This window comes from Pleuronectes platessa, chromosome 21 (genome assembly GCF_947347685.1).
Source record: "Pleuronectes platessa chromosome 21, fPlePla1.1, whole genome shotgun sequence".
NCBI classification, from domain to species: Eukaryota; Metazoa; Chordata; class Actinopteri; order Pleuronectiformes; family Pleuronectidae; genus Pleuronectes; species Pleuronectes platessa.
The window spans coordinates 9363075-9387790 of NC_070646.1; the positions used below are offsets into that span (position 1 = coordinate 9363075).

At 43.0% G+C, this 24716-nt stretch overlaps 1 protein-coding gene across 1 annotated transcript; it reads left to right on the forward strand.

The window, feature by feature from the left end:
* Positions 1-2945: 2945 nt before the first annotated feature.
* Positions 2946-24716, forward strand: LOC128426705 (myosin-binding protein C, fast-type). Its single transcript, XM_053413734.1, has 28 exons — positions 2946-3119; positions 7035-7052; positions 14742-14810; positions 14904-15052; positions 15129-15246; positions 15362-15413; positions 15622-15681; positions 15769-15935; positions 16110-16242; positions 17258-17382; positions 17491-17596; positions 18507-18673; positions 19021-19186; positions 19319-19425; positions 19529-19558; positions 19691-19833; positions 20904-21063; positions 21141-21245; positions 21394-21582; positions 21692-21826; positions 22062-22229; positions 22385-22473; positions 22947-23142; positions 23249-23388; positions 23570-23729; positions 23901-24037; positions 24171-24357; positions 24586-24716. Exons 1-28 carry the CDS (start codon positions 3098-3100, stop codon positions 24609-24611), a joined length of 3324 nt encoding a protein of 1107 aa, XP_053269709.1. The 5' UTR covers positions 2946-3097; the 3' UTR covers positions 24612-24716.

The following is a 24716-nucleotide window of genomic DNA, read 5'->3' on the forward strand; positions in this document are numbered from 1 at the left end:
CTATCAGCACTCGGCTCTAGCAGGTCGTCAGTCATTTGGGTGTAGCTCGAGGCAGCAGGCGCCCTGGGGTCACTCAACAGCGGCAACGAGCAGCTAACACAATAAAACCTGCTGAAACGAGACCCCGGTTTAAGCAGACGTTCAGGGATTTCATTTTCCTTGCGGGAAATGTAACTGCCCTGCAAATCATCTCCGTGATTGTTTGTGAAGTTTGCTATCATTGAAAGGGCTGCGTTTAAAGTCGCCCTATAATTCAATTCCCTAATCAGATGGGAAGGGGGGGGCAGCGGGGGTTGGAGGCAGGCCGTAAACTTTTGAAATTCATTGCACCGGAGACATAAAGCCATCGTCAACGTGGTCAAATCTTCTGGAGGAACACAGCAGATCCATATGTTATCTTGATAAAAGGTATGTGTTAAGAGGCAGAAGAATAAATGCAACCCAAGGGGGAGAGAAGATGAAAAGAGAGGGATTCTGAAAAACCAAAGTCTGTCTCTTAACAAGTGGAGTATATGTCCCTATACAGTGTCTACATCAACCTAGTGAAAGTTTGTAATTATAATTTAGCATTTCTACTGATAATAATACATCAGCTGGAATCCCTTCCACATACTTTGGATTCAGTTTGAATGCAAACTCGCAGACACTTCACCCAACAGCATGTTTTACAGATTCTGCATTAATCACTGAGGGATCACCTCAGAATCTCAGGAAACTCACTGGGCCAGACGTATTCTCCAGTTGTCCAAGTGTTTGTCTCATCACTATGTCAGATACTCTTTTCAGGAGCCAAACTGGTCAGGATATTCTTTGTGAAACTTAATATACACATCGCCCTTTCCCCTTCTGCCTCTTTCAGGCACATGACATGCTTTGTGTGCGCACACAGACACACACACACACACACTCAACAAAACCATGCTGTTAACTTTCTTTGAAATGTTCCTATTCTCTACCAGCCTCATTGACTTATATATGATTATGGACTTAAACGACTCTCCCTTCTCGATCTATCCTACATGAATAAAGTATAAATGAGGCGGTATTATCTACAATACATCTAAGATAACAGCAATATATACAACATTACCAAAGTATAAACATGACAGAGTTATATACAATATGTCTGTAGAATATCAGCAATGTATATTTAAAATATCACAAGGATATTACTTGGTTTAGAGTCAATTAAAGTAAAACATGGAGATACTGAAATAAATTACAAATATCTCTTTAACTGTGCTTGAGAACTTGAGAGTAAATACACTCGGTTGTATTTCACCACTGCATACCTCTGTGTCTATGGGGCTTTCACAGTAGGTTATATTCTGATCTCTCCTTACCTCTCAATCTTCGATCACCACTATTTTTTCCTCGAGCCATTTCAACCCCTTCAGCTTCAGAAACGCTGGAACCTGTCGCCTGACATTCCTGAGCCCTTTCACAGATTGACACCTTGACCTCGCAGCGGGAGGGAATGTATCCACAGAAGCTCCGACTGCTGGCGTAAGCACATTTCTGATAAATGAAGGAGGAGACGACGACAGGTAATGAAGACATGCTCTAAACTGTCCAGTGGGATGCCGGGAACTAGGAGGCAGACCCTGCTGCACGGGGGTAATGTTATAAATGTGCCCTGCTACTGAGGCCAGCTAAACATGTACAGCAAGTCTGGCTTTTAAACAGCAAATAGGACCTTAATAGTATCAGGGCTCCGTTTGGGAAACCAAGCAACAGTGGTTGTAAGTACTAAGTACTTTTTCACTTTCATGCTTCTATGATTGATATGAAGTACACAGTGAGTCTAGTCTATTATAAAGACTTGAAGCAGGTTGCTAGGTAGGTAACCGGCTGAGACTCAGCAAAGAAATGCCAAAAATGTACTTTTATCGGTTGAATTATAACTTTTGCGTTAGTTTTTAACAAAGTACTGAAACAAAATTGTCTGCGACGGCCGTGTTGACAGTGTGTGATGGAAATTCGGCTGCATAGAAAAGCGTACATATGTGTATGTGAATGGGTGAATGCGACTTTTACTCTAAAGCCCTTTGAATGAAAATTCCCTTATTATCAATTCACGACTTTGCCGATGGAGGCGTGGTTGAAGTGTGTGAGTCCACAAACCTGTGCCTCCATACTGATCGTGTGATGTCATCCAAGTGTCCCGGCATTCAAATTCGACTCGAAACAGTGACATCCAACACCTTGTTTTTAGATTAAATGTCCCTTGTGATCCACGCAGGAGAACTCCAAAAGTGTTTTGTGAACTCGATTTAGTGCATGGGTTTTTGACTAGGCTAGCGTTTCCCTGCTTTTTCAAGTAGAAGCTACTTCCTTGATCAAACCTTCTGTTATCCACACATATATATATATAGATTTTGCAAGTGGAATCTGTTTACTCACTTACTACCAGAAAGGAATTCAGGGCTTGACGTGATATAACCTTATTTTTTTGGGGCCACCAGTTTTCCTTATTTCTAAATAAAGGAGTGGTTGCAAATATCATTGTGTTGAATGTCTGATCTGATTAAAAGCACTGGGTTAAACATTAAACTGGTTGCGAAGTCTGTGCTCACATTGGATTTACATCTAGTGCAGCATCAAGTGATCCGTACTAAAACAGACCGCAAAAATTATGTGCAAATACTTGTTGATCCCACTCCTAATGAGGCAGTGAGGGGGTGATGACTGGGAGATTAGTGTGACACCACTGGTCGCTATGTAAAGTGTCTAAAATTGGGTCGGTTGTTGGTCGTCAGTGTATTTTGTGCTTCCGTCCAAACAAACAGGAGCTCAACGGGTTTAGACAGTTCATTAATCTTGTTACAAAAGTGAAGGTATGAAAGTGGCCGTGGCCCTTTCAGCACCACCTCACCCACTTATTTCTTCACCTTATCACGCTCCCAGTCCTGACTTCCTCTCTTCTTGAACTCTTCAAGTGTCGTCAGCCTCCTCTGCGCTCCTCGCTCACTGGAGGGTGTGGGTGACTCGAGTGCCAGGAGAGCTTTGAATAACAGAGCGAGAGGGGAGAAATAAAAGGAATAAGCAGCACAAGCCCTCAGCCTTTCAGCGGCAAAGACAAGACACAGGAATAACCATGCCTGAGCCAGTCCCTGCAGGTATGGACACACTTTCTTTTTCTTTGTTTTTTTGGGGGGGAAAGTCTCATCTCATGGCAATTAGGCAACTAATTAGTCTTCTTTCAGCCTCAATGTTAAAGCTTGAATTTGAAGTTTGGTTGAAGGCTTTAGTGAAGTCCAAGGTTTGCTTGGAAAGTAAATAATTCTTTGCAGACAGTGATGCTCATTGTAAAATGCCATGTCCTACTTTTCATTTTATTTTGGGTATTTAAGATCATTTGGTGTGTGACAAAATTAGTGATTTGATGAATTATTTTCCGGATTGTTATTGACAATATATAAGTACTATAGCAGGTATAAGATACAAGCAGGTGTTAGATAAAAATGTGGTTTACTTAAATGCTCAGTGTGACGTTCTGCAGAAGCAGTGATGAGATTCAGGAGCCTCAGACACAGAAGTTTAATCCCGTGTGACTGACAGTCAGGGATTACTGTTTTCTCCTCAATCCCTGTAACTGTAAATGCACATTTTAACGAAAGTCTCTCACAAAGTTTTTTCCTTTTTTCATATTAATGTTTTTTTCACAAAAAAAATGCTTAAATGTAGAATGATATCAAACTAAAATACCCAGAGTTCAATTGCAAGCAAAAGTAATCAAGTTATTTAAAATATAAAAAAAAGCTGTCTCCTGATTCGCTCAAGGACAATATTTGAAAAGGCCATAAATGATCATATGAGCAACTTCGGTGACATCATCAGGCCGGTGTCACTGCCACTTAACTGACCAAACTGGAAAACTTCCAGAGGCTATTAATAGCAGCGTTAAATGTAAACACCGTGGCTGGTAAACAACACATGGACATTTTGTATTCTTTGCTGCAAAGCAGTTTAAAGTTTATTTTTCCATTCTTAAAGACAAACCCGACCTTTTTCCTCACATAAAAACCCCACACTTGGCACTTTCAGGCGAATGCCAATTTCTCATGACCGGTTTTCCTTGTGTCCTTCACCCCCGTGGCACCATCTGTCGGCCGAGCGCGTCTCTAAATCACTGAACTGACAGAAACCTGAGATAAGACTCTGTCGTGGCGGATTAGTCTGTAAGAAGTTTCACAGGCCAAAACGATGTGAAGCGAGCTAAGCCCTTCAAACCCCTTCGACTAATTTCTGCGCCGAGCGTGTTGTGATTGTGGATGTAATTGACTTTGCTCGGGTTGTTTTCGCATTCGCTCCTTTTCGCACTTTGCATTTTTGTTCTTTTTTTCCTCTGCGTCTCTCACCCGGGGCAATTCTCTTTAAAGATCTGATCCAAGTTGCTTTTATTTTTATCCGAGAAACATAACCAGGCACTTGTTTTATTCACCATATACAGCCACAGATTTCATCCATGTAATATGGATATGATTCCACTTTGCTTACTGTATGCCTCACCTCCCACCGCTCCGTCATACCAGACTTGACTGCAGAGCCTCGAGTGTGAGGCTCGGATAACAGCCCGCTCCCCTGACCTTTTCCTCTTTCTTTTTATTCTCACAAGTTCATAGAGTTTCACACATCTGCGTGTATCAGGTTTTCCTACAAGCCTCTCATGGGCCCACTTGAGATAAATCAAGATATAATCTGTCACATTCGGGCACAAGGTTCCCCTGTGGTCAGCAGGCTTGACGCTCCCTGCCCGAATGCCTTCTTAGCTCCAATGTAGTCAATCAAGCACATGACAGTTTTCTTCTCAGTGGTCGGGAGGGGTCGCATGATTCATGCTCGTAATTCTTTTCATCGTCTTGACCCGATCAGACACTGTGAGGGCGAGTGGAAACAAAAACTGCTGGGGGGAGTTTCTCCAGTCCCCAACACAGCACCATCTCCTGCAGGAGACCAAATCCATTTCCATGGAATTCTTATTGATGAAAATCGATAAAAAATATTATTGAGTGTAAAAATAGATCAACAAGGACATTGCACAAAACAAAGAGATTCGTTTTGTGAAATTGGATGCTTTATCTTACACGTTGCAGATAACAGGAGGCTAGGCTGCGACTTTCTGACATTCATACATAGCTGTTAAGATTAATAAAATACCCCCAAATATATGTTTTATTGTGAAATTGCCTGATATGTAAGCTACAGTACATTAGTTTCTGTAAAACTTTGTGTTTATGAGGTATAGCCCTCAGATATATACATTTTGGATGCTAATTGATCAATGTATTGAACTGTTATCAATTTATACTATATCAATTTGTCTTTTATTAATTTATTAACATATTTATTAAATATTAAGCATTGAACTTTTTACCTTTTGGTTTTGTTGCTGTCCCGGAATAATTTTCCAAAATATTGGATTTTCCAATCCTTCTGGCACACTCACCAGTGCCCTGTGTGGGCCAAACTCCACAGTGATCTATAATTGCACACAGCAAATACCTGTAACTAAATATAAATATTTAAATAACTCTTATATGCACATTTGCTTTTAGCAGATCCAAAAGCTCGAGCAGTAAATTGCTGAGATCTCCTCATAAAATGTGTTGGAGGCTGTCTGCGGACGGCCGGAGATCCTCAGAGGTTTGATCAGGTCAGGCCGTCACATACCTTCCTTTACCTCTGGGTCATCACACACTCAGTAAATCAAGCTGTCAGTGGTGGATCTGGAGGAGGAAGACCTGCAGTACCTAAACTGACCTTTGAAAATAATTAGTGAAATTGCAAACCCCAAAACATATCCGTGACTCCTCCGGGGAATAACGGAGAGGTAACTGAGACACAAATGTTTTTTAATTATACAATCACACCCAACAAGCATGCCTTAAAAATCGAAGGGATTTACAGGTCCAGGGCAGCTCTGGCAATATACGACACCCCACACAGTCTTGGAGGTGGGGGGGAGATTTGAACTTTGCAGAGCAGCTGTTCAGAACTTCATAATCCAGCTTCAGCACAAACTTGTTGAAGATAATGAAGATTCGCACCCCGAGTGGATTGACTTAGCAGACGCTGATGGAGATTTGCGCTCCGTGCAGGTGTTAACTCTTCTCACTGGGCGGATAGAAAGTATTTATACCAGAGACTTTTGTAGTGAGCAGCGTTCCAGCTTCTCATTTTGTACCCCGAAAAGGAGAGAAATCAGAGCATCAGATATAAAAGCACATTTAATACCACGATTCAATGTTTTTCTCAAGGCCAGGTGAGCACAGTGCGATTCTGTGACATCTACACAAGGAAAACATTTACGACAAGCCCTGAGCAAACAGTAAAGCAAACGAGGTCAAGTTGGTGCGGCTGGCTATTCAAGGAAACTGCGTTCAACTTAAGAGAATGTGGCATGACTTCAGGGAGGTCACAAGACACCGTCCATGGCCTTTACCAGTGACTGATGTGACCCCCCCTGGGACACTTGGGGTACATTATACGCCACTATTTCCGTTTGAGAATTTCCTCTAACCAGATTTAGGCCTCAACAATCACACCCAGCAGCCCCTGCACGCCCAAAACAAAACCAGGTGTCCGTTTGCCTCCGAATCTCAAATTTGGCCACAGAAACATGTCTTACAGCGGTGTCGAGCGTTTATGAATTTAATAAGTGGGTTTGAAAATAAACCTCACTCCTGGGACAGTGGTGCCACACTTTGAGGGTGAGATATTAATTTCAAAGATTTTTCCAGAGAGGTTACAGGGACAAGAGCTTCACCATGAAAACAGATATACTCTAATCACTTCATATGAAATAACCATTTTATATAAAGCAGTAATGATTTACACCAACAGTGATATATCAAACAAAACAGTGTAGTTAAAAGACTAAATATGTAAGAAACTCATGTGCTATGGGACATTCTGAAATAATTCATAACAAATGAACCATATATGTTGATATTTTGTAAAATGACTATTTGGATATAAATGCAGTTTGTGAAGCCTGTTTCTAATTGACTTGTTCTCTTTCTGTTCCTCAGCTAAACCGGAGGGGGAAGGTAGGTCGGCTGCTCCACAACACTTGACCTCTGACCTTGTGTGTTGCCATACATTATCACGCAGGGACTTGATTATAGTTCTCACATTTTCACTTTTTAACCCACACACCCCGTCAAGTGCCCGTCGGCCAAGCTAACACCGCAAACCAGCACCGTTTCCTTTCAGGGAACTTTTGGTCTGATCTATATAAATCAGCTTGCTGCTCTATTTGTCCTCGACAGAAAGTCTGCCCCGCAGCACATTGTCTGTCACTGACGCTGTTTACTCAACTGTCTGGGGTCATAACGCAGCACAGTGAGAAACATGCTTCGGTTTCCCTAAGTCACATTTGAACGCTGCTCTGGATTTTATGCGTTACACACAGACACAATCTATTTCATCAGCTGTTGCGGTTGCTTTATTAGTGGTTCCCCGAATGGGCGACCACGGTGTTACTTTTCATTTGCTAACACAAATCCACTAATTTTAGCCCCAGAGGCACCAGCTGAAGAGGGTGAGGGTCAATGCTTTGCTTTTTTTTTTATGCTGTGACTTTGAGTGATCGTTTTGAGTTGATTTGAGTGTTGAAAATAAACAAAAACATTTGCACTTATGAGTCAGGGTAATTATCTGAATAATGCACAACACGTGGTCTTGCTATAGATAATACGTCGAGCAATTAGCGAGTCAAGAGGACAGGCCTCTGAGTCTGTGGCATTTTATGAGACAGCATGAAGCTGCTGAAGGGCATAATGCAAATTATTATGCCACTTTAAATCAATGTGTTTGCATTTCCTAGCTAGGCGACAGCATGCGTTATAGCAGAAGCTGTCCTCATGAAGTCCTCGTGTCCTTGTGTGTGATCTAATGTCCGTACTAAGGATCACAGCATCCTCTGAATCTGTTCTTCCTGTTTTGTTGACGTGTTTTTACGACCAATCTAATGATAATTAATGGTCTTGATGCCTATTTTTGGGGTTGAAAAAAAAACTTGACTTTGAATTCCCTTGCATGCTCAGTCATGGACTGCGGAGAGAAGATCCATGTGAACGAAGACAAACCACCTGTCTAGATTTAACTACATGTTTACTGACTGCAACTGGGTGCAATTTCCTTGTTTCACTCTGTGGCCTTTGGTCACCTACAGGCATGTGAAGTGTGCGGAAATATCCAGTGGTCTCTGTTTAATTGATTTGGTTGTCTATGCGACTGTTGCTGTTTTGTCTTTTGCCATGTTCCCCAATGCAATCCCATCAATGTCTTGTCCTCGTTCTCCTCTGGATCATTTAACCATGATTTTTATTCGCACAGCCGCACCGCAGCCAGATGAAGATGGTAGGCACCTCTCACGTGTCAGAGAATAACACTCACCTTCTTCTGACTTTTCCTCTCAGCTTCTGCTTTATGACTGAATATAGAGAATAATTACAGTTTATATCGGGACACGAGCTAATTTTTAATTCATCTTCCTCAGAGCTACCCCCTGCAGATGGAGGTAAGGCATAATCCGGAATCCGGAATGCGCTGGTTTAATGAATCTGTCTGTGTAATCTGCGTAATGTATGCACACTGCAGGGGTGCATACATGTGCGACGCTGTGTGGTAATGACAATACCTGCATGACTCCTGACGGTTTACTTTCAGAGATCTTTCAGGTTGTTCTCAGGTGACCTGCATAATATGTCTAATGTATTTTCACAAAGCCCCAGAATACATGAATTTATATTCAAGGTGAATGGATGAATGTTAGTGGATAAGTCGAATACTAATTTTTTCCTTGACCTGGGTAGTAGGAATATGCATTTTAGTGTGTTTTTTCCCATAATATGACTGATACACACATATACTGTACAAGTATATGATATGCGTGAGTTTAGATTTAGTTCAAACAGTATAGTAGAGTATACAAAACAATATGCTGGTACGTCTTGGTGTCCGTGTGCTTCTCCTGTGAACATTAATGCATTTATATTTCTTCTGTTGATCTGGGTATCTATTTCTGAATGCATGCATATGTGACGGTACCTGTTTTATGTTTGTTCATTGGTCTCTGTTGCAAATGTGTGTCGCCTCGTGGAACAGAGAGCGTTTCGCCTCTCAGCTGTGTTTTTCAGTTTTGTTTAATTCCTTGTCTGCAGCAGATTCAGAAGCTGATGGGGATGGTAAGAAAAGAGCGACATTTAAATATAGCGTGTCTATTGACTATTTACTTTTGCCCCCTCCAAAAGTATGACTTTGAGTGTCTTTAACATTATGCCGTGTATAAGTTTTGGTATTATGTGCATGTTAAGATGTCACATAATATATGAAGTGTCAAGGGCTAGGGATATTATTTGAAATTATCACACCAATGTGGACTGATTTTGACATTTAAAGGATCTTTACCGAACTCCAGAGGGTTATATGTAAGCGGTGTTAGATACTTTTATGACAATCTCGGAGCCCAACGTCTTTTATCTGATGACGAATTCTCCTCTTGGGGCAAAGGACAATATTTGGGGGCATCCTGCGTAGACTGTGGAACAGGATGCCATCTTCCATTTGGTGTTCACGGTTTCTTTTATCAAACTTGTTGAAGGTTTTGATCAACATGCTCTGCCTTGTTGGCTCGCTACACGGACTGTTTAGCGGCAGGCAACCAAAGCCAGCTCAAGCCTGATTGGTCAAACTAAAAACAGAAGCCAGAAGTCTCCCAACGCCTAAATCGTTTTCCTCGTCAACAGTATTCAGTTACTTTCATGGAATCAAGGTCTCTACATTGTGACTTCCTTGTTGCTGAGGATGAACTAAGCTCATCACAGATATCTTAATTGTGTCCTTCAGGCTGCTCAATCACAATGTCACAAAGAAAACCTTTTGTTTGCTGCAAAAAGCTAATGGTCTTGGCAGGGTTTGCTCCAGCATTCGTATCTTACTGATTCCATGAAAATCCCCCTCAGAGCTCGGAGCTTCTTGTTACTTGGTAGCAGTTACTGTGAGAATAAGCCACACCTCAGGCCTACGACTCACTGAGCTGTATCAGAGAGAAGACAGGAGACCTGACTGGATTGGTCCTGATTTAGTGATTTGTGATGCTATGCTTGTCTCGCTCACCTGTCCATTCTCTATTACTGGCATGAGTCTATGCTGGCAGATGACCTGCTTACAAATTATTCTGTTTGTGCTCCTTCAGCAATTTCTGTCAGACTTTGCTTCTCCGCGTGAGGAATAGCTGCCCTTTCCATCTGTGACCCATGATATCATCTCTCCTTTGCTTCTGTCCCGCTGGCGGTTTGAACAATGAGAGTGGCAACACAGCTGTGGTTCATGTGTAACAATGGCAGCTGTTGAAACATACCGCTGTCATCTGATGTGATGACGCTTTTATGGTCCACTTCTTCATTTACCAGTAGGCTGCACAAGGAGGCCGCAAGGACAGCTCAAGTTATCTTAGAAATTCTAGTCAGACCATCACACTACGTCCAACGAGCGTCACATCTCATCTTAATCTGACGTCCAAAGGCCTGTGGATCGCCTATTAATTACACCTTGGGTATATATCACAGCCATCAATAGGTCTTATAAATCAACGCTCGAAAATTTTTGGGGATGCTCCACAAGTCAAGTTTTACAAGTGAAATCCAAGAGCTGTCCTTCAGGTTTCAAAGCTGTCCCCTGTCTGCCATCGTCTTTCATGGGCACAGCTACCAGAGCAATCTGCTCTATTTGGACATGGTGGGAGTAGATTGGATAGATAAGGGTTATGGAGGTGCCAAAGCTTTAGAGAGCTGAATGCCGACATTTTCTTGTGGTGTCCTTCAAATATACTGTATGGGAATATGCTATACGCAGTGTGCCTGAGGGGCAACACTGACATCCTCCATTCATCCCACTCCTGGGATGAGGAAGGACACCTGGGTGAGCTTAACCAAAGGGCTTTGTGCGAACTGAGCAGTCTTTAATCTTCTATGCAGTTCACATTATCACATGTTGAGAAGGCTGGTAGGCCAATGTGCCAAACATCCTTTTAGGGCTTTTTTGGCCAGTTGGGTGAGACATGGATGATGGACCTGGGGGTATGCAGATGAAAGGAGGATATTCAGACTCCTCTGAATGTTGCATTGGCTGCTGCTGGGCTGATTCCCTGAATTGTGGCCTGCTGAGCCAAGAGAGGGGTCAAAAAGCAGGGTGAGGATATTAAATGTCAAAATTTGTTTGCTTCCCGAGGTCACATCCATAAATTACACCGGGATGGGTCCTGTTCTGCAGGTCGTACCATATTGCTGCATTTATGAGTTCAAGGCTCGTCATCCTTCCCTTCCTGTCTTGAATTCTGAATGCAGGACTCGACAGGCTCCTCCTGCTGTGGCACCGGTTGCCCAGAGGAAGGGGAGGTATACGCTGCTGCAGATGTTCCAGACGGAGCTCAGCGTGAGCCGTGACACATACAGAAGAGAAGCAAAGGCAATCGCGGCGTCACAGCACGACTAGGGGGGAAACTGAAGCATGGAACAAAGATGAAAAGGGATCAGCAAGTGCAAAACGCTGCACAAGAGAAACACTGAGGTTTTTACTATCAGCCATGTATCTAGCACAGTGGGAGCACTGGTTCTCTAGAGCATTAACCCTATGCTGTCCAACTAAGCTATGTTTAGGGTAATGCTACTGTTACATAGTGTAGTGAGCTGATTGGCTACCAAGCTAAGCTTAATCCAAAGACAGCAGCTGGGGGAAGTTCAGATGGAAACCTGAGGATATGGGCTTTTCTTTGATCACAACTCAGCCCAGTTTAGATGCCTGAGCATCCATATCCAATTTTAGTCAATGGAACATACAAAGACTAAGCTGCCATTTACCTTGGAGGGAAGAGTTTTGAGGCATCAAGAAGAGAGAGTACTAAACAAAACTTTTTTTGGAAACCTAAATATGTTCCTGACACCTGCACATGCCAAAATGAAAAAGACATCTGACTTAATCTGGCCTTTGTCTCCAGGTGGAGTTGGTGAATAAGAGCTGGTGTGCAGAAGGTGCTCATGAGACACAATTTGTGTTTAAAAGAATCACATACACACTAATTAGGAGGACATGTTTGACATGTATACACAGCAGCCATTGGTTTTGGTTTGATATTTCATATCTACCATTTGTTCAACTCCCAGTCCTAACTCTAGAGTTGTAATTTCAACACACTGAGTTTGATGTCAGTGTGTCTATAGGGATAGAATTTCTGTGTGGGAAGTGTTTATCATACCAAGGCTGTTTAAAGCCATACCCATGGGGTATAGTGTGTGGGGGGGATTATCATCATTTCGCCAACTGCAGATCGTTTGGGCACTTGCACCAGCACCGTGTGTGAATGTTTGGAGGAATTTGCTGCCATGGAAAGCAGGATGTGCCCAATGCCTGCATTTGAATTAGTCTCGGGCTGTCATAAGAGTCAAATGCGGCAAACTTTGACACGAAATATAATATTCACAACGCGTCAATGCGCCAAACCAACAATAATTAACGAATGTCTTTTTAAGTCACACTTCAGTGGTTTGTTTAGGGGGCCTGGGGTGAGAAAACCAGTCCCTATGAGCTAAAGTACTTTTGTGAGAAGCAGCCTCACAAGATCAGTCCATAAGGAGTAATCATGGTAATTTCAAATAATAATTTATCCCCGGTTTGGTGATTAAAAGTGCAGTAATCAACACAAGTGATTACTTCCTGTTTTGATAATAACAGCTGTGATGTTACCTTCATGTGCTAAATTCAGTTTTGGTTGCAGTTCACCTAGTGAAGTATCAATGTCAAGCGTCTATAGAATAGTTTCTCTGTCATTGATGATCACTTGTCTTGTCTGACCTAATGAATTTGCACCGACTTGTGTTTATAGTATTACAAGATATTTATTCAGTTTAATGTTCAATGCCGGGAAAACCATGCAGAGGAGGGTGAGGACGAGCTGACGGCACAGCTCATGACTGTGAATGTCACTGCATGCAAATAAGGTGTTAGTCAATACAGATGTATGCATCTTATGTGTTTTTCTGTCATACATCATGCTCAATGAGTGTTTTTGGGGTGGCTGGTATATGGTTGATTAATACATTGATTTGATTTGTAGAGGGTTAAACCATAGACTGTATATAAAGATGGACAACGCGTCTCCACTTCCTCTCGCTTTGCAGAAATAAAGCCAAGATATTGCCCATTTGGAGCCTGTGCAGTAACGATCAGGGGATGGGGTTGCACCAGTGAGGTCCCGCCGATACATGAGCTTTACCAGTTGTTAGCCAGTTGTCAGCTGTCAATCAAGCCATTTCACCCCAGCATCAAACAACTAATAAAACCAAATTTAGTCGAAAAAGTAACACTTGAACAAACACAAGTGTGATGAGAACATAAAATGACAGAGAGCACCTTTGAATTATTTTATGGATATCTATTTATTTTGGCCTATGTTCCATGCTAACATGGAGGAGGTGAGATTCATGACCACCGGGCAGCGATCGAGAAGGTTTGGCTTAACTTTTGGGAAGCAGTCATGTCATCCATCTTTATATAGGGTCAATGTTATAAACTGAAGCAGAGTTTGCACTATATATCTTGACATTATATAGATACTAATACAAATCCTGTGTTTTTGACGGATTTTACTTTAAATCTCTGTTTAGGGAGAAACTGCTGCTGTAAGACAGATGCAATTTTTTATCCTTTATACTTTTAGCACAGTCAGAGGTCATCTGCAAAGATGATTTATCAATGGAACACTGACTATAAAAATTCATCCACACTGCAATTTTGACCTCGTATGTGTTTTGAGCTCAGTGTTTTACTGCTCAGTTGAAATGTGATTCAGTGTTATTTTGCCTTTAAACATTCTAAATAATGAAAAAACCCTTAAAAGTATTTTTGTCTTCTTTCACGTGAATAACTCTGATGAAAAATATAGATCTAAATAGCCCCTTTGACTTTTATCTGTTCTGACCGGGGAAGACCAACCCAATCTCTGCTTTAACAATGAATAAGAGAAAACAGCAGTTCCAGCCAATCAAAACATCCATAAAGTAGAGCAGAGTAAGTGTCCTGTTGCTCAAAGCCATGACAGCGCTTTGATGAATATGGAAACATTGGTGCGCTACTTTTATTGCCATGTTTCAACCTTCGACAAACCAAGAGGCAGAAGCACTTTAAGAATCACTTATGAGTAGTGAAGATTCCATAAATTACTCAGAATGATGTCAGAGTAAGTTTTAGAAATACTTATGGAGTCAAACTTAACATATTTTAATGTCATTAGCTGAGAAGAGACAGACCACACTTTTAACAAATCTAAACCAGCAGAAGTAATAAGATTCATAATAAGCAAGAGAAATGCTTTCATTAGGATTGGAAGCAAAACATTGAAGTTACACAACTGGTTATAGGTCCGATATAGCTTTGAGCTCATTCGTGATTTGATTAAACATAATTAATTCTTACAGCTAGAGCTCAGCAAGTCAGTAAACATGGTTTTTATGTCACTATGTTTCTGTTTTCCTTTTAGCCAAATGCAGCTTGCTTATCATGTTGTGCTTGTAATGTTTCATAGGCGTGTGCAGAGGGGATTTGTGGTTGTTCATGAAAAACATCCCCAAGTCAGATGTGGCATGGAGTTGTTTCCCGTGTCACACAAGGGCTCATACTCCATCAGAGTTTATTCTAAAATGAGCGAATGAACAAATTTTTGACCTCCCTTGTTTCAGAGCATGGGTCAACTGAGCTCACCGGGCTCTTCGTTGAGAAACCTCCGAGTGAGGTCGTCGCCGTTGCAGGTTTGAGACTCAAATGGATGGATGTACAAAAACATTCAACATTAGCCAAATCACATATTGTTATAGGAGTTCAACGTTGTTTCTGAATGGCAGGAGGGGACGTCACTCTCATCGCTCGGGTGGACTCGACCACCCTGACGAGAAAACCCACCATGAAGTGGCTGAAGGGCAAGTGGATGGACCTCGGCAGCAAGGCCGGCAAACACATGCAGTTTAAGGAAACTTATGACAGAAACACCAAGGTGTGTGTTTGTGTGTTTTTGATAAATCTCTGTCACAAATACCCGAGAGGTAATCAAGTAATGTTGCGTCCCCAAGATCTACACGTATGAGATGAAGATCGTCAAAGTGGTCGCTGGGGATGCCGGAGGCTACAGGTGCGAGGTGACGGCCAAAGACAAGTGTGACAGCTCCATCTTTGAAGTCACCGTTGAGGGTGAGTGAAAAACGGACTCTGGCCTGCCGAGGCTGACACAAGTTCCATATCTGCTGATGGTTAGATCCGATCATCCTGGCCTCATTTGCCACCTCTGCAACTTCTCTCATTACAGCTGCACAGCAGGAGGAGCAGCAGGGGGATATTTTGTCTGCCTTCAAGAGAGCGTGAGTGCACAGGGATTTGTGTTTCAGCCGGTCTCAGTGGTGTATTTGCGCATACGTAGACTAATTATGATCTTTCCCAGTGTATGTGTGTGTGTCTGTGGTTGTGAAGGTGTCTATCAGGACATTCGGTATGTGACGGTGGTCACTTTAATGATGTATCAGATATATATCCGATCTCGGTTACAATTCACTCTTTCCGTATGCACAGGGATGCTGGAGAGGATGACGGAAGTCTGGACTTCAGTGCTCTGCTCAAAGCCACCAAGAAGTGAGAAGCTACATGTTATTCAGCCCAATTATCAAATGCACAGTATGGTTCGTTCCTTCAAACAACATTATTTTCCTTGTCTTCCAGGAATAAGAGGCCAGACAAGGAACCACCGATAGATGTGTGGGAATTGCTCAAGAGCGCCCATCCAAGCGAGTACGAGAAAATTGCCTTTGAGTATGGCATCACTGACCTGAGGGGCATGCTGAAACGTCTGAAAAAGATGAAGGTGGTCGAGCCCAAGCACAGCGAGGGTAAGATGTCAGGCGACATTTAAAGGGGGGGGAAGAAGTAGTGGAGCGTTTGAAGATCAAGGATTTGGAGAATGAGAATGGCAAGGAAAAGGAAGGGCCCCCTAAAACTGAACAGAGAAAATAAGAAGAGCTGAACTGAAGAGTTCTTAATTCTTACATTTTCCCCTTCCCCAGCTTTCCTGTCAAGGATGGATTCTTGCTACTCGGTGGAAAAGGGCAAGAAGATCGTCCTGAAGTGCGAGGTTGTCGATCCCAACGTCCAGGTCAAATGGTTGAAGAATGGCCAGGAGATCAAAGGCTCAGCCAAGTACACATGCATAAAACCACCAACACACCCGCAAGCTGATAATTGTTGGTTCACACAGACCTGTATTAGTTTATTTTTTCCCCATCCTAAGCATCATGCAAGATATTTGCCTAATTGGACGCTAACTGTATCATGTTAATCATAATAGCTTAGAAGGACCTGATGGGCAGTGCTTTTAAAATATCAAGTTATAATTATCTGTGCCACAAGGTCATACCCTGAACCGATGCTGCCATCAACACGTTTTATTTTTAGTCGGTCACAAGAAGCCTCCCAGTGGGTTGAGAGAGTCAGCCTGCCAAGACAGTGCAGACATGTAGACTTGTGCAGACCTACCCATAGGACAAAGACCTCTAAGATTCTAGTGAAAGGTCTTAATGTGGAAAAATATCTTTGGATCAGAAGAAAAGTGAAATGTATATAGAAAATGATTGTCTTGGTGAAACCTGTTGCCAATCGGGCTCTGGTTCGCACTCGGCCAGTTCCTACTGGACCAAATCCCAATGCAGATATCGTTGCTTAAATTCAGTGCCATAGCTCCGAACTCAAAAAGTTGCTCTGCTCGCAGGTAACATCACCACACATGTCTAGTCAACATTACATTTAACATTTAACTCAGCTTTGGCAGCATGTAAAGTTAGCCTACAGTTAGCCAGTGGCTGCCTCAAACTCGACACAACAACAAAATGCCTCAAGGGAAGCGATCAAAAGTGTGGCTGTGATTCACGCTACAAGATTCCAACTCCAGGACGAGCAGTGAATGTCCGAGGAACAAGCAAAACTGTTACGTGTTGTAGTTGGTTCAAAATATTTTGTGATGTTTAGGCACCTGAACCGATCTTATGTATATAACCCTTAGCACCAGTATTGAAAGAAAATAACAAAAATGCCTAAACCTAAAGAGCATTACCAAAATAATCAAATGTTAAATTAAATGTAAAAACTTGAGTTGAACTTATTGACTTTTGTTTGACCCACAGACATTTCTGTTTAACTTTCAATCTTTCTTGTCCAGGTACGTCATGGAGGCCATCGGCAACGTCAGAACCCTCACCCTCAACAGGACGACCCTGGCCGATGATGCTGCGTATGAATGTGTGGTGGGAGAAGACAAGTGTTTCACTGAGGTGTTTGTCAAAGGTGCTTCATCTCTTATTTTTTCGGAACCATAACTGACTGAATTTGTGTCATTCAACTTGAGTTTTTGCTAAACGTTCAAGCTACCATGTTTTTTTCTGCTCCGTGCAGAGCCCCCTGTGACTATCACCAAGCTGATGGATGACTACCATGTGGTCGTGGGAGAGAGAGTGGAGTTTGAGGTTGAGGTGTCGGAGGAGGGCGCCCACGTCATGTGGTTAGTAAACGTCACGTGTTGGGCGTTGCACGATCAAAACTACCAACCAGATTGCACTCGGCTTCGGGACATGTCTTTAATCCCTGGCAGAGTACAATGAAACCACTTTATGTTGAGTTCAGTGTCACAGTCGTATATTGTCTGAAGCCACTGAGCTTCTTGTCTTCAGCAAATCAGATAAAAATGTAATATGCGCTCGGAGCCCTCTGTTATCTGATGTGCCGCGTGAGTCACATTTTGGAGTCTCCGAATATTTAATCACTCACCTCCTTGTATTGAAATGAGACATCGTCTATGTGTATAATTATATGCTCTCCAAAACCGACCACTTTTGTCACAAGAGCCATAACTGATTGTACTTTTATGCTACACATCGCTGCACCAGACAGACTTTTGCTTCATTTTAGATCAAATCTAGATGTATTATCTCTGAAGGAGATCTGGAACAAGCTAGATTGAATCTGAAGACCGGCTTTGAATGTTGAATAGTGTGGGAAGTCTGCTTTGAGCAACATAATTCAGGGCTGAATTTCTTTTTTTCTTGGCCTTTGTTTCACTGAGTTTTTTTTGTTTATGGTCTAGTTTTAATTGTGGGGGTGCCAAACTTTAAGCACCACTCAGTAAAACTCTTTATATATTATATTATATATATACATATATCACATATTTAAAAGGTTTGAAAATGTTTTTCATGGAAAGTAACACATTATCCTTCCCTTCGCACCATTTTATTTTTATAAACTCCCATTGATGAATTCAAAGCCCATTCATATTTCCTCTCAGTGAATGGCGGAAATACTAATGTGGCTGGTAGATTCGCATCAGATGTACGGCTGCTGCCATGATTCTGTGTTAAATATTTAGACACATCTTTCACACTGAGATAAACTCATTCTCCATTCATCTCCAGGTTTTTCGAGGACATAGAGCTTCACAGAGAGACAGATTCCAAGTTTCGCTTCAAGAAGGACGGAAGGAAACACACGCTCATCATCCAGGAGGCAACGCTGGACGACATCGGAATGTATCATGCCTGGACAAACGGGGGGCACACCAAAGGAGAGCTGGAAGTGGAAGGTGCTAAAAATGTGATAGTGATAAATGTTCTTATTTCATTAAGTCGTTTAAAAAAAAAAAACATAATGCTAATCAAGCACAGACTGTATTTTTTTAACTAGATTTACTATTTATTTAGTCTGCTCATTAAAATGTATGTTTAGTGCTGAGGATGCAGATGAATTTAACTGTGTGGCTTAACGCCTCTTTTTACAATCAAACAAACTACTTGTGGCAATGGCTGCCATGTCATGTATGTCATGGACAATATGTAATGTATGTTATAAAGATCCTATACCTCCCTCTCCCCCGTATCTTCATGCGTCGTGCCTGAATTCTTCCTCCCGGGTTTCCTCTGTGTCATTCAGAGAAAGAGCTGGAGGTGCTGCAGGACATCGCTGATCTGACAGTGAGGGCGACGGACCAGGCCATGTTCAAGTGTGAAGTGTCCGACGACAAGGTCACAGGAAAGTGGTTTAAAGATGGCGTGGAGGTTTTGCCAAGCGACCGCATCAAAATGACTCACATTGGAAGGTACTGAGATGAAGGCGAAGACAAACAGTTTATAAAGAATATACGTATACTTGCTAAAACTGAAAAACAGCCTCTTTATTTCACGGGACACATGTTTCCCCGACATCATGTCGCCTCTGTTGCTTGTTCAAGGTTCCACAAGCTGATTATTGATGAAGTGAAGCCGGAGGATGCCGGAGACTACACGTTTGTTCCTGATGGATACGCTCTGTCACTTTCTGCCAAACTCAACTTCTTGGGTGAGAAAGACGGAGCGATAACCAAAGGCTCTCACTGTGGATGCATTAATCATCAGCAGCCTGGATAATATTGTCAACTCTTCTTTTTTTCCTCTTAAAACAGAAATTAAGATCGACTATGTGCCTAGACAAGGTAAGTCAACTTAAATTACCTCGTTTTACAAATAATTAAAAACGTTTTAATCTGGTCTGTAGTTCATTGGCCGTCATAAGAAGCCCCATTCCACAAAGCCCTCTCTTTATATATATGTTATACGTTAACCAGATCCTCCAAAGATCCACCTGGACACCACTGGAAACATGGTCTCCCAAAACACTATCATTGTGGTGGCGGGCAACAAGCTGCGACTGGATGTTGAGATCACTGGAGAACCAGCACCCACTGTTGTTTGGTCCAAAGGAGATAAGGTAAGGATGTGAAGAGAGTGTCTAGGGACCTTAAGTGCCAAAGGTACAAGGGGGACCTGGGGGGCCCTACATTGTACCAAAATTTACCCCCACTACGATCACAGTTACATAATATGCACACATTTAAACACTAAATCTCATCAGAAGGTTTCCAACTTTGTTGTCATGGGAATCTCTTTGGCCAATCATAGCATTTAAAGTTGTTCCTACAAAATGATAATTTCTGTGTTCGTTCAAGTAATTGAGCTTTCTCAGGGGGCCCCCTTCTCTGCTGGGACCCAATTGCCTGCTTTCCTTACCCTGTTGCAACAACCCTGTTGTCATGATCATGGAGGGTCAGCAGGTTCTAGATATTGTGACTCTTCCTTATTGTCTCGTTCACTGGGTGTCAGTCCCAGGTTACCTCAAGAAGAAAAAAAACTCATGTTCAGTGATATTTGCTCAAATCATTGGGGAATATTTGCCAACAAGCAGTAAAGGGAACCGGGGTGCAAGAGAAATAATGGCCTCCCCATATTTCTTTGTTTCGAAAAGCAAAGTGCCTTTTTTGGAAAACGAGAAATAGTTTGACCATAATAATACACAGGTACGTCACTTAAGACGTCCAAGTGCTGCCCTCGTCATATAGAGGTCAACCCAAGTGGGTCCCAAGTGCCCCTATGGTTTGAACTGGGACGGCTGTTGGTAAGGAGGTAAAGAGGGTCGGCCACTAACCAGAAGGTCAGTGGTTTGATCCCTGGCTCCTCAAGTCTGCATTCCAAAGTGTTCATGGGCAAGATACCGAGCTCCAAATTGCTCCCCGACAGCTGCGCCAGCAGCATGTGAACAGTGTGTGATAGGAAGATAAGAAGCACTGGATGAATAGGTACAGTGCTTACGTGAATAGGTGAAAGGGACTTTTACTGTCCAGTGTGTTGAGAGGTGGAAAAGACTTGAAAAGTGCTATATAAATACAGTCCATTTACCATTTAACCCTTTAACTTGGAGCTCTTTGAAACGTTTTGTGTATAATGCCCTAACTTTTCAAAAGTAACAGGTCTTGTTGGTGTGCCACATCTGCCATTTGTTAGGCAATCACAGAAGCAGAAGGCCGCGTGAGGGTGGAGGCCAGGAAAGACCTGAGCTGCTTCGTCATTGAGGGAGCGGAGAGGGAGGATGAGGGCAACTACACCATCTGTGTCACTAACCCCGCCGGAGAGGACAAGGCTATGCTGTTTGTGAAGATCGTGGGTAAGTGAATGTTCTTATAGTGAATTATCAGCAGGTGATTTGTTCTGTCATTAAAACATATTCTGATCTTATTTCAGATGTGCCCGACGCCCCTGAGAATGTCAAATGTACATCCGTGGGAGAGGACTGTGGCACCATCGTCTGGGACCCCCCTGTATTTGATGGCGGTGCCCCAGTCAAAGGTCAACGATGGATCCCCCCCCCCCCCCCCACACACACACACACACCCCAGCTCCAGCTTTTTATACTTAACTCTACGGAACCTATATTACATTTCCCCAAAAGGCACATATATTAATTGTTATTCTGCTTGTGTTTTTCCACCATCAGGTTATCTCATGGAGAGGAAGAAGAAGGGCTCCTCCAGATGGACAAAGCTCAACTTTGACGTTTACGAATCGACTACATACGAAGCCAAGAGGATGATTGAAGGCGTCCAGTACGAGATGAGGGTGTTCGCCGTCAACAGCATCGGCTTGTCTCCGCCGAGTATCAGCTCCAAACCCTTCATGCCCATTTGTACGTTTCCCCCGCCGTCTTTACGCCCTCTTTCTCAGCTGCTCCTTGTCCAATCCTTTGCCCGCCCTGTCAGGGATTCTCTTTCACTCCCTCTCTCTGTCTCACTCAGCCGCGACCAGTGAGCCGATGCGCCTGACGGTGCACGATACCACGAACAACTCATGCACCCTGAAGTGGCTCGCCCCGGAGAAGATCGGAGCTGGAGGCCTGGATGGTTACGTTATTGAATACTGCAAGGAAGGAGGTGATAGGACCACACATCATCCTTAGAATATAATAGTTTGAACCTTCACGGACCATTTCAAAACATCCTCCAATCAAATTATGATTTAAGGACCTCCATTTAATAACCGTAGCATATATTGTAGGTCTTAAAGGACAGATTATACATCTGAAATGACAGATTATATATAAAAAAAGTATTAAGATTCAAATCCCACTCACTGTGATTTGCTGCATGTTGCTCTGTTTGGTATCAGACACTGAGTGGGTGGTGGCCAACAAGGAACTTTGTGAGAGACAGGGATACGTGGTGCGTGGCCTCCCTGTGGGAGAGAAGATCAACTTCAGGGTGGTGGCTGTAAACATCGCTGGACGCAGTCCCCCTGCCACACTGCAGCAGGCTGTCACCATCCGCGAGATCGTTGGTGAGTCAGTCGAGTAGATTTCACCTCATATTTTCATATTTTATAACTTTTTGATTGACTTTTGCAGCATTTGTTATGGGCTTGTGTTTTATGTATCATCTTTATGTACTGTATAAAGACATTGTCCCCTGTTTTAACGACTGTTTCTGCTTTAGAACATCCAAAGATCCGCCTTCCTCGTGAACTAAGACAAAAGTACATCAGAAAAGTTGGAGAAAAGATCAACCTGACCATCCCCTTCCAGGTGAGATAGGATAAGTTAACGCATACTGAAATATCCATCCATCCATCCATCCATCCATCCATTCATCAATCCATTAATTATCTGTACTGCTGTACTTTGAGGGTCGCAGGTGAGCTCGATCCAATACCAGGTGACATTAGGCAAAAGGCGGGGTACACTAAGGCCCAACACTCCCATTAAATGTAACCAAGCTGCACAAAATTTCACACACTCACAGATATCAGGAACCTAATGTGCCAGATTATTCAAAATCCAGATTTATGAGTTTTTTCTGGGAAAAGAGTAAAAAGGTCTTTCAGGTGTTGTTTCCTGCTAACTAACAAACAGCGATGAAAGCATATCCTCCTTGGCAGAGTTATAAATAACCATAATTCATGAGAAACTAAAACAAATATTCGAAGCATTTATTTATGTGTGCCGTTAGTCATTTTAGCTGATGTCACATGACGAAGGATCGCCCCTCTGTCCCGTAGGGTAAACCACGTCCCGTCGCAACCTGGTACAAAGATGGTCAACCCGTGGAGGACAAGATGGTCAGCGTGCGTAACTCGAACGTGGACACCATCCTGTTCATCCGCTCGGCAGAGAGAGAGCACACTGGAACGTATGAGCTGGTTCTACAGATTGAGAACCTGGAGGACAGGGCCTCCATCACCATCAGGATTGTTGGTAATGTCGCCATGATCCCACGTTGATGATCATCGCGAGTAGCCTCCATCTTGGACTGTGTCAAATTCCTATCTTTTACTAAGTTACTGACCTTTGATTCAAACAGACAAGCCTGGGCCTCCACTAAACGTTAGGGTGACGGACGTCTGGGGCTTCAACGCGGCGCTGGAGTGGGATCCCCCGAAGGACGATGGCAACTGTGAGATCTCCGGATATACCATCCAGAAGGCGGACATGAAGACCAAGGTGAGAGAGGGAGGAGGTTCCGATGTGTCAAACCTCGATCGTCCCTACAGTTTCCTGCTAAAGGATCCAATGGACCACCCGCCAGTGTTTGATACCAACACTTTGCTCATTTCGCAAGCTCAATTTGTGGTATTTACGTTTTTTTTAATATAACGATTTGACTTTTCTCCTCTTGCTCCAGGATTGGTTCACCGTGTATGAACACAACAGACGGACAAACTGCACTGCCTCAGACCTGATCATGGGCAATGAATACATGTTCCGCGTCTACAGTGAAAACCTCTGCGGCAAGAGCGACGAGGTGAAATTCAGCAAGAACACGGCAACCATCGCTAAGCAAGGTGCGGGCAGTGTGTGCATGTGTGTGTGTGTGTGTAGATACATTTATGCATTGGTAGTGGGTGCATTTTTCCCCGTTATAGCACTATAAAGGTTAAGTGAAATGAGCCACCTCTCTGCTCTGATTTATTGCGGTTGACTACGTTTGCCTCCCCCCTCACACCTCTCCATAGGCCTGGAAATCAAACGAAACCCCTACAAGGAGATGGACATGGCCTGCATGCCCAAGTTTACGCAGCCCTTAGTCGACAGAGCTGTGGTGGCTGGGTACAGCGTCGCCATCAGCTGCGCCGTCAGAGGCTACCCCAAGGTAAACGCGGGGTTCAAATTTCCAGCAGTACGCCTGTTTATGTGTTTTCCTGCAGCGGCCAGACACAAGGCAAAAACATCTGCTCTATCATATATCTAAGAAATTTATATTTTGACTTCTCTGTGTGTCCCAGCCTAAGATTGTCTGGATGAAGAACAAAATGATCATCGGCGGGGATCCCAAGTACTTGATGCAGAACAACCAAGGAGTGCTGACCCTGAACATCCGCAGGCCAAGCGCCTTTGACGGCGGCAAATACTCCTGCATGGCTGTCAATGACCTGGGCAAGGACGAGGTGGAGTGCAAACTGGACGTCAAACGTAAGAAAAGAACTAAGGGGAGGAGAGAGGGCTGCAAAGGCTGGGAGACGGGCAGAAACGGGAGGAGTCTGCTAAATGAGTCTCTCTGTGCTGAACGATATTTAGTTTTGATCCTATTATAGAATGAATATGAATTTAATGAGTATGAACATGAAAAGTCACCTTGATTCTGACCACAATTACATGAAGGTCTCATTTCATTCATCCTGTGTCCTGTTATTTCCACAGCTTTCGTAGAACCGGAGAAGAAGTGAGAAACCCCCGACAGCAGTGAATGTGAAACAGTGAATGAACGGTGAATGTCACTATGTAGAGTTCACACTGTGATAATAATTCAAATAAAATGTAGTGATGCCTGC

What these genes read in the sequence shown, in the direction of transcription:
- LOC128426705 (XM_053413734.1), top strand. Translation starts at nt 3,098, where the DNA reads ATGCCTGAGCCAGTCCCTGCAG. An exon ending in CGACTATGTGCCTAGACAAG is followed by an intron (nt 19,559 to 19,690) that starts GTAAGTCAACTT and finishes TACGTTAACCAG; the next exon opens with ATCCTCCAAAGATCCACCTG. An exon ending in GTGCAAACTGGACGTCAAAC is followed by an intron (nt 24,358 to 24,585) that starts GTAAGAAAAGAA and finishes TTATTTCCACAG; the next exon opens with CTTTCGTAGAACCGGAGAAG.